The 10,080-nt window shown below is 40.1% G+C and overlaps 1 protein-coding gene across 21 annotated transcripts; it reads left to right on the top strand.

The window, feature by feature from the left end:
* The first annotated feature begins 532 nt into the window (after positions 1–532).
* Positions 533–8,519, top strand: LOC103720959 (E3 ubiquitin-protein ligase At1g63170-like). Of its 21 annotated transcripts, none has more exons than XR_015969169.2 (7): positions 533–857; positions 2,270–3,070; positions 4,861–4,986; positions 5,065–5,356; positions 5,524–5,614; positions 7,955–8,200; positions 8,303–8,519. XR_015969169.2 is itself a non-coding variant. In XM_088705151.2 (7 exons), the coding sequence occupies exons 3-6, from the start codon at positions 2,391–2,393 to the stop codon at positions 8,189–8,191; spliced, it is 1,335 nt and encodes a 444-aa protein (XP_088561277.2). In that variant the 5' UTR covers positions 536–587; positions 663–857; positions 2,270–2,390; the 3' UTR covers positions 8,192–8,200; positions 8,303–8,519. The 21 variants fall into 21 exon arrangements, 17 of the variants coding, with proteins under 17 accessions (XP_008809197.2, XP_008809167.2, XP_088561279.2 ...); XR_015969170.2 differs by adding an exon at positions 1,372–1,499 and having other exon boundaries at positions 7,955–8,400; XM_088705151.2 differs by lacking the exon at positions 5,524–5,614 and having other exon boundaries at positions 536–587; positions 663–857.
* The last annotated feature ends 1,561 nt before the right edge of the window (positions 8,520–10,080 follow it).

Here is a 10,080-nt window from a genome sequence, read left to right as displayed (position 1 = left end):
ATGACAACCGTCCGATCAGAGGAGAACGTCCCATCGCAGCCACAGGCGGCACATCACGTGAAACGGACGGTTCTGATTTGATATCCTTGACTCGGGGGCCGGGGCACCATACCCAGGACTGGACTGCTCGGACCAATATGTCCGGTATCTGCCAAATGACCAAAGTGCCCTATTACGGTGGGACGCGACATCGGTCCCCGCTCCACGGGCCGTTCTTCACGCAAGGTTAGGGAGTGGGAAATATCAACCACGAAATCCGTACCGTGTCCTTGGCACAAAGACAACAATGCCCTTCCAGATGTGCGGGCCCCACTTCGCTGTCCAAATCCCAAAATTGCGGTGCAGAGAACGATGAACACCTACTGTATCGCCACCGTTCAATTCGTGGTCCTCCGGTCGAGATCGACACCATGACCTTTCCAATTCCTGATTTCTTTGGAATAGGATCGACGATCAGACGGTAGGGATCGAAAGTCCTACCCAGGCATCGTAACGTTGATATTATTTCTCTCTCGTTTGACGGGAAATGTTTGCTGTTGCCTAGCTGATTCACGCCACGAAGAGAGCAGACACTGTGAAATACGAGGGTAAGAATATCAGTTTTTTCCCGTGCCATAGGGGAGGAAATTGAAATTCCTTTAATCGCCTCCTGGCCATTGTAGATGTATTTAATATATATAAGTATTCGTGAACGACTCCGCAAGGCAAGCAGGCATCTGAGATCGAAAGCGGATGCCAGAAATATTCGGAAATCGAACGAAGAAAGCCCGAAGATAAAGAAAAAGGAAAGCTGTGAAGGATATCGATCGGATCCCTCACTTAAATTCGCGTCAATGGCCGACGTTCCTTAGATCACGGTGAGCTCGATCTCGGATTTCTCTTGTTTTTAATTTTTTGTGCTTAGATTCATGAAACCTTCTCTAAATTAGGGGTTTTGTCTCAGATCTGTTCGGCTTAATGCGTATGAATTCTAGTGGAGAATTTGTTTTCTTTTTTGGAGTGTGGTTCTGTTGGGGCATCTATTTTAGATTGACGAGTGATTTTAGGAATTTTCTGGTACTGACTTTACTTGTTTTGATGACTAGGGTTTAATTTTCATGTGTCAAAAGGTCAATTAGACATGGGTTTCCACTAACATGTCATCGCCGTGTGGATTTGATTGCTGGATTTTGGGTTTCGTGAGAGTTTGATGGTCTTTTACTTATTCATGTATTAAAGTTTAGTACTTCTTGTTGAATCTTGTTGGATTTTTAATAGTTTGTGAGCATTCGAACGAATGATTCTACTGTTAGCTCGAGAGAATTTTTGTTGCTTTTGATGTTTAGGTGTGATACTGTTGTGTCTGTTGATTATTTCTTATTTCCTGATTAGGAGTTTGTTTATCTACTGCCTATGCTAGTTCCGCAACCAAAACGATTGTTAAACAAGTTGGTGATGAGAAATTAGCAAAGCAGTATGCTTCCCCATTTAAAGGATTGCGCTTAAAGCACGTAAATTGGGTATGTGTTTCAGTGCTCAGTGGTTCCAATTTACATCGTGTTGAGCTGTTAATATTTCAACCTTATAGCAGCATCAGGAAGAAGAATAGTGTAGTTGCGCTACCTGTTGTAAGTTGATAATTTAATGCTCATATTATTCTCCCTAGCATGAGTACAATGCTGTATTTTTTTTTCTATAATAACAAGAAAGCACCTTAATATATCTCAGGCATCAATCCCTTTCTTTATATTATGGGCACTTGGATGGATATTTTTTAAATATATATGTTAATCGAAAGATCTAACTACCAGTAAAGTAATACTCGAAGTAAGTGTCTCATGCATTGCATGAAACTCATCATTCTGCTTTTAGCACACTTTTAGGGCTACAAAGCATTCAGGAGGTGGGCCTGCGAAATGGCATTCTCATTGCTGGATATTTTTTGCTTCATCAATGCATTATAATTTACTATCATTGCAGCCCTTTTCTTGTACTTTATTTCTTTCATATGTCTGCAATGCAATGGTTGAAACCGTTGGAAGCTTCAATTATTTACACCATTTAATGTGTTTTACTTCTTCATCTGTAAGCAGCATGTTGGGTCTGTGAGTTATTTTGCAGGATGGTTTACTCTTGATATGTTTCTAATTTTAGAAGATAAAGAGAAGGATATATCAATTTTGAATTCATGGTTCACTAGATATGATTTTTCGAGATTTGTTTCCTAATACTGTAAAATTATCTCTATTTTCCTGCGAAATGAAAGTGGCTTTTTGTTCCCTTTTATAAGAGACGTTACCAGAAAGAAGACCTCGTAGCTGTCACTAAGAAAGATTGGTGAAGTATTGGAAAGTGGGCTTCTTGCTAGCTTCCTATGCTACTTCCTATTTCAAATCTGGTAGTGGAGTTTTATGGCTGTTCCCTTTCTGGAACCACAAGGTGAAGTTGATCAAACTGATAGAAATCCTCTGCTGATGGAGCAACCAGTCAGTAGTAGCGGGCACGAACATGTCATTATTATAACAAGAGGCGACGTTGCTTCCACATCAATCTCTCACGATGGTGATCACAATGATTCAGATGAATTGCATTATGAAGATGGACCTTCAACAAGCACACAAGCTCCAACTTCTAGATCATCTTCACCATCACCCACTGCATCCAATTCTAGGAATGTTTCTTCCATCAGGAGAGGTGATAATCATGGTCGCCGACGCAGAAGCCCTTTAAATTCTGGTTTGTGGATTTCAATTGAGCTTATTGTGAATGTGAGCCAAATTATAGCAGCTGTCATTGTTCTTTCCTTGTCAAGACATGAGCATCCGCAAGCTCCATTATTTGCATGGGTCATAGGCTATACTGCAGGATGTATTGCTACTCTACCTCATCTTTATTGGCGCTACATTCATCGCAATGGTCAAGGCTCCGAGCAAGAAACGGAGCATTCGCGTCAGAGTTCGTCCCAAAACAACATACCCGAGTCAACTTCATACACTACCATTTCTTTTAATCAAGCTTTGGAAGGAGAAAACCGCCATAGCGCTGGAGCAGTCTTACGATTTGGACAGAACTTGATAATCTCTAGTCCAAGGTATGGTTCATCTTGCAATTATTATAGCAAACCGATTCTTGGAATCGTTTTCTATATTCTTTTTATCATCACTAATGTACTCCTTATGCTTATAGGGCAATCTTTATGGATTAACTTTGTTTACTATATTTATTCATGTTATAACTTCAGTTGTATGCATGTGATACGAGTACTGCTAAATATAATTTTATTGCTGGATCAAGATATCTGATCTTTTTAAATTCTTGTGGCTATCATGATTTATGCAAAATGTCTTTATGAACAACAAACTGTAGTAATGCAATATTTATAGCAATATTTGGTGTATTATGGAGTTTCGGCACTGTCTGAGTGGTTAAGGCTCTCTGGAGCAGAGGGGTTGGTGCATTTTGCAAGAATGTAGAGAGCATGCAAAGAATTTGATTTTTGCTGAGTACACATTACATTCAATGAGATTTGAGTGGATGCTATCGTAAATGTGTTTTCTCTCTGCTATATATGATGCAAATCCTCAGCATGGTGGGATGCTTTTGCCTGAGGTTTGTGCTTTTCTCTTTCGTTTCATAAGACACTCTTCTCTTAGCTAATATGTACCTCCATTTTCACTTTGTAACAAATGTCTGAGAACAAGAAAGAAGTATATATTACTTAAATAAATATGTTTAACAAGTCTAACATAACCATAGTCATCCAGCCTTTCCCAATTATTTGGGGTTGATCCATTTCATAATTTGAATTTAACCCACCACCTTTCTTATCGAGGCTTGGGACCGGCCATGGCAGTGTTTTTGATGGGATGATACCCATCCAACACAAGCCTAGCACTAAAAGTATATGGAAAAATTCCATATCTTGAACATGGTTTAATTATTTTGTTTTTCTTTCCTTTTCTGTCCAATGCCCAATAGTATAGGCCTTTTTTTGGCTATCGAAGCTTCTTTCCTGTTATTGTCGTCTTCTTGTTAGTGTGTTCTAGCTGGATTAAGTTTTATGCATTTTGGATAATTAAGTGTCATACTAGAAAGGCTTTGGTTGGACTTATGTGGATGTTAGCTTTTACTTTTTTTCTAAAGAATTTGGTAACTCCGGAAACTCGCCAATTGACTTGCGCGTGTGCAAGTGCATGAGCTGAAATGCCTGTTTGCCATCCAATTCAATTGTTTTACTTGTTTATCCTGATCTATGCATCATAAAATACATGGTGAACAAAATTCATGTTGTTTACTTCAATACCATGGTTACCACTTACTACATGCCATCTTTTGACTGAAGTTCGCATAGTTTCCCCCAACTTATGACCACTTTAATAAGTCCCCATTAAATTTATTTTTCATTTTCCTTCTTTTGGTCTTTAAAGAAGTTTGGCGCAAAAAATGATGAATGACCACTGTGAAAATTTGGATCATGTACGATGATTTTTGGCATTAATGTATATGTAAAGAAAACTTACCCCATAAATTTGTGGATGTCCTGCGGTGTTATTAGTATTTACCAAATTAGCATATTACTGTTGATCAGGGAAGGAAAAAAAAAAGACAAAGGGCTTGCCTGACTGGACAAATGTTCTTTCATGGCTTAGAAATTCAGCGCAGGCCTTGTAATTTTTTTGACATGTTCTATTTTTTTATTTGTAAAAGTATGCGAAGTATGATAGAAAGAAAGAACTTACAATACTCTTCCAATAGAAATTCTTGTGTTGCCTTCTATGCTTTTGACAGCATTGAATCAAATCTGAAGTTACTAGATAAATTTTCGAGCATATTGGAACTTATAAGTAGATATATTGTTTTAAAATATCGCATGCTCAACAGGCTGAGTGCAATGGTTGACCATTACAAGATGGCTTTGGACTGTTTTTTTGCTGTGTGGTTTGTTGTTGGCAACGTCTGGATCTTTGGTGGGCACTCATCTTCATCTGATGCTCCCAACTTGTACAGGTACATGCATAATTGCTTTAGTTCTTTCCACTTCATTGACATCATGGTGCACACTGACTTTCTACTTGCTCACTCCAGGTTATGTATAGCTTTCCTCACATTCAGCTGTATTGGGTATGCAATGCCATTTATCCTGTGTGCCACGATCTGCTGCTGTTTGCCTTGCATAATATCTATTTTGGGCTTCAGAGAGGATTTGGGACAGACAAGAGGAGCTACCTCTGAGGCAATCAATGCCCTGCCAACCTACAAATTTAAGGCAAAGAGAAGCCGAAATAGAGGGAGTGAAATTAATTCAGAGAACCTAGGTGACGGTGGGATCGTGGCAGCTGGCACTGACAAGGAGCGAGTTATTTCTGCTGAAGATGCTGTGAGTTTTTATATTTTATCATCAATTTGTGTTTATTTCAGAATTAATTATAGTTATACACAGAGTTGTTGACCTTCATTGTTTGTATCAGATTGTTAATTTTCCTGAGAAAATGGAAAGCAACTAGCTACACCCACTTACGGAACTGCTTTACCTCTTGAATGTAGGTTTTTGCCATCTGAGATAAGGGGAGTATATAGTAGGGACTTCTATGCCACTTCTGTTGTTCTTGTTCCTAAGATGGCTAATGTGGAAGAGGTGGATGATCTTTGCCTAATCAGTCTTGTCAATGACATTAAATGAATCTTGACTTAGTTATGGGCTGATAGCAGTTATCATTTTTTATGGAGCAAGGGGGCCTAATGATGAGACAACAGAATCTTGATTGCACCCTTGCTATTTGAACCTTTGGTGTAAGAGGAAACATAGATATCACTTAATTGTTTTAGAAAAGAAGCTTATGACTTTGTTGAGGTTCCTTTTTTGCTATGGTCTTCATGTCAAGCTGAATGACTCAGAAGTTGGGCAGTCAAATTGGTTTGTGGTTTTTACATGCATTACATGTGAAGCTCCAGATGATACGATTCAATTTTTAGATGATATGATCTTAGCATCTCCTCTTAAGGCAGTTAGGATGTTATAGAACCCTGCTTTAGTTTGAATAGTATGGCCAAAAGTAAACTTGCATAAGTTGTTGGTGTTTATGCTAATTCGAAAGAGGATGTCTGGTGCTTTCCTGCTTGGGCATGATGTTAGGCACAGAATTTAGGGGAAATTATTTTGGCTGTCTTTGCTTCTCTGGAGCTGAGAAGATGAGCACCATCTGATTATTGAGAAGATGTGCTATAGGTTCGCATCTTGTAAGAAGTTTTTTTAATTGGTTGGTTGAAGTTTCTTCTGATAATAGTTACCCTTGTGTTCATCCTTGTTTCCTTCCATGCTCTTCAAGTTTCTAAAACTTGTTCTTACCTGGAGAATTCTTGTTAATTTTTTTAACAAGAACGGTAATGATGTAACATGTTATCTTTTTAGTTAATTTGGAGTAGTTGCTTTCATAATGAGGTGGACTATTTTGGACTAGGAATCAAAATTATCCAGTATGATAATGTTATGAAATGATAATGGATTTGTGGGAGGTGGCTGAACATAACTTTTTTCCTAAGTTTTTCTTTTATAGTTAGCATTAAAAAATATTGGTCTTCAGAGGGAGATTAGGAAGCCAAGAGATGTTAATAATTGTTGTGCAGTGGCTTATGCTTAATTTTGGAAGGAATATCTGACACAGCAATATTTAAGTCATTCTCCCACATGTTATGTTATAAAAAATTGCACATATAAGGTAGCAATGGTTGCTGCTGGTTTTCCAAGTATTATAAGATGGTTTACTGTCTTGGATTTTGTAAAAACTTGTGGAGTTTAAGGATGCAGGAACATATGATTTTCTGCTAGCTTCTTATTTCTTGCAGTGAAGTAAATAGCAGGTGGCATTAAAAGTCCAGCTGAAGCTTAGTTTAGCTGAAGCATTCTTGATTAAGTCATGTCCTATGCGCGTGGTTGACATTGTTTACCAGGGCAACTCCAAGACCACTTAAAAAAGTTCTTTTATGTGCTCAAGCTGAGGATGGAGGTTCCTACAAATGATCACTGATACCTGATTACCAGTTTCACTTGTGGATTCTCCTTTCTTTGCAAAATTGCAAAATGGTACATCATGTGTTTTCTATCATCCCCTCCTCCCCCCACCACCTCCCCCCCCAACAAACAACAGTTTATGTCTCATAGGAAATGTATTTGTTTCCTCCTTTTTTGGATCATCTAGATGGAAAAGAATGCTGGAATATTGGTTATAGATGCATGTTTAGTAGCTATTTTGTATCACAAGATGAAAATTTAACATTTATGTGCCAAATTGGACTGGCATTTTAAGATCCTCTCTCTCGCCCTCTCATTCTCTTATTTATAGTAATGTGACTGGGAGGCAACCACCCAGGTTTCGACCTAGGACCTTTACCAAGTGGAAAGGGATCCCAACCAGCTGATATAAGTCTGGTTGTCAATGAGGTGGTGATGTGTCATGCCGGACATTGCTAGGAAATATGTGAGTTCTGGGGAGATGGATGATTGCCTTTAACATTTGCCGGATTTGTTTGCAATATGGAATATGGATATTTTCCTTATTGCATTTTGGGTTTCTTCTCATCCTTTTAAGTTGATGGAATGGGAACAGAATCGGCCTTCATTCTACCGTCTTCTCATGTTGTTCCCCCCCCCTTCCTTTCTTAGATGGCTGTGATATGTTTCCTCTTCATTCCCTCCAGCAGTAACAAAATATTTTCTTGAAAAAAATTTAAGCTTGTCGATCATATTATTAATTGTAAGGAGTCATATGCCTCACCTTTCTGTCTTTAATATATAGTTCTAGGTGATAATTTAAGGTAAATATAATCAATCAAGATCTAAAAATTATGAGTGTTGGTAGAAGTATCGGTTTCATTTAGGGTATACATCCTTGTTGTATGTTTACTTTTGATTTCTCATAAAGATGTGATGTTGCAAGTTATTATTAAATCATAATTCATTCAGTGCGTGTTGCTGCAGGTTTGCTGTATCTGCCTTGCAAAATATGCAGACAATGATGAGCTCCGTGAGCTTCCTTGCTCCCACTTCTTCCACATGGTGTGTGTGGATAAATGGCTCAAAATCAATGCCCTCTGCCCCCTTTGCAAGTCCGAGGTAGGGGACGCAGCAGGTTCAATCTTCAGCACGCACTTCGGCAGGCGCCACGGCAACGGGAGGTTTGGGAGCAGCGCAGACGCCACGAGATCTGCAATATAGACCAGACTGGTAAATTTTATTGAGAGATCTCCGACTTTTGATTGGTAGATCGGGACTGACTTGCTGGTCTCCTGTTTGTTTATTTATCAATATATATGCATGTATGCACAGGACGTATGGCAGTAGTGGAGCACGGATTCTGATGCCACATTGGTCTTATTGTGTGTTTTGGTTCTTCAATGTACAAATACCAGGTGACATTTTTATGACTCGCCTTTTTCTTTCTTCCGGTGCGTGTGCTGGGGCCTTAGGGGGGAAATATGGATGGTTTATACTTTTAAGATGTTCTTACAATAATATGCTTGAGGGTTCCTGTTCCCGTGTTAGATATGCTGGTGTTTATTTGCAGTAAAGATACTGTTGTGGTACATGCCAGTTGAAGGCTTGACGACAGGGGCTGCTGATAGTATTATGCGGTTATAATAGCAGCGGACTACGGTTAGATGGAAAGGTTATGCGGAAATTCTTGGAAGATCAGCACAACTTTCTCTAGGTCCCTTGCTTCCAAGATGGCAAGATATAGCCAAATGCATTGTCTAGGCGAAGTGTGATTGGAAATTGATGGATCTTGGTGATATATGATCATGCTATTTGGATCGAAGAAGTTGGGTTTTTTCGGAAAAAAAGGGGGATTGGATTTCCATCAGCTCCCGCACAGCGTTGTGGATCGTGGCTCATGTAAATTTTCTCTATGGATGGCTTAATTCGTGGAACAATAGGATGCATGGAATTAGTTTCCAGACTACGCGGACGGAGATGATGCTACTTTAAGAGAATTCCAGAAGCTGCATCTGGCTTTGCTACGACACGCAAGGGGACTTGACGTGGTTCGAGGGGTGCATCATGCGCGAATGTTTGTGCATCGCCTGTTGACGGTTTTGTGCGGTTGCTCGCCGCTGAACTTTTCGTTCCTGGATGGAGGAACTCGGATGGCATGTAATCGTTGACCCCGTCAAAAGTTTTCTACAGGCCAGCGAGCGTTTAATTTCGGAGCTAAGGTGCAGTGCTTATTATTCACCTATTGTGGAAGCAGAAGCAGCCCAATAAATTTGGAAGCAAAGGCGAACTTATTAATAATAATAATAATAAATATATTTAAATATTATTTAGAGGATTTAATGCATTTATAGTTAAGAGTCTAATGTATTATGGCTAAGAGTTTTTAGGCCGGGTTTTAAGCGCCTGGGTCGCCCAAAGATTGAGCTGGCTTTGCGTGAGAGTCCTCTCTCTCTCACACGCACTGGCATTCTCCATGATCTGATGAAGAAAATCACACTAAGAGCAGCAACTGGAGAGTGAAATCAGATGGAAACATGTAACGATCAAATTTTCGGCCAGTAGCAGGTCAAGAAATCTGGATAATGATCTCATGCAGCTCGGGATCGGGATCGAGATCAGGATTATTACCTGAGATAGATGTCGGATAGAGCATGAGAGTGCGAGATAGGATCTGGGGTGGAGATTTGGTTTCGCCAAATGTGGAGAGAGCGGGGACAGGATCTTTGGCGGCGGATCGAGAAGATGAAATCACCGCCACCGGCCTCTTAACATTCATTCCAAACCCGTCCGATCCAGGCGAGATCCTCCGTGCGCGAAACAGTGGGGTGGGGCGGGCTACGAGTGGGAAGGAATGAAGGAGAGCCGGGAATGCGGGCGGAAGTATCTAACGCCGCGGTTTAGGGACGGCACAGACGCAGCTCCAGGGTCCGTTGATCGGATGGTTGGTAGATTTCTATTAGACTGATAGCGACATTTAATGCGGGTGCTAGAGAACGTGTTGGGTTCCTTTGATCCAAACTGGCTGGGTCCTGACTAGGGCTGCAACTTGGGTGGGTGAAGTAGCGTCCAGGTCTAACTCGACCCACTTCTGGCCCAGCTTGACCTCCTGA

The sequence above is a fragment of the Phoenix dactylifera genome, chromosome 9 (genome assembly GCF_051530095.1).
Source record: "Phoenix dactylifera cultivar Ajwa chromosome 9, Ajwa_hap1_PhDact_Kaust_v1.1, whole genome shotgun sequence".
NCBI classification, from domain to species: domain Eukaryota; kingdom Viridiplantae; phylum Streptophyta; class Magnoliopsida; order Arecales; family Arecaceae; genus Phoenix; species Phoenix dactylifera.
Note: the sequence above shows the minus strand (reverse complement) of the source record. Positions and strands in the feature narration are given on the sequence as shown.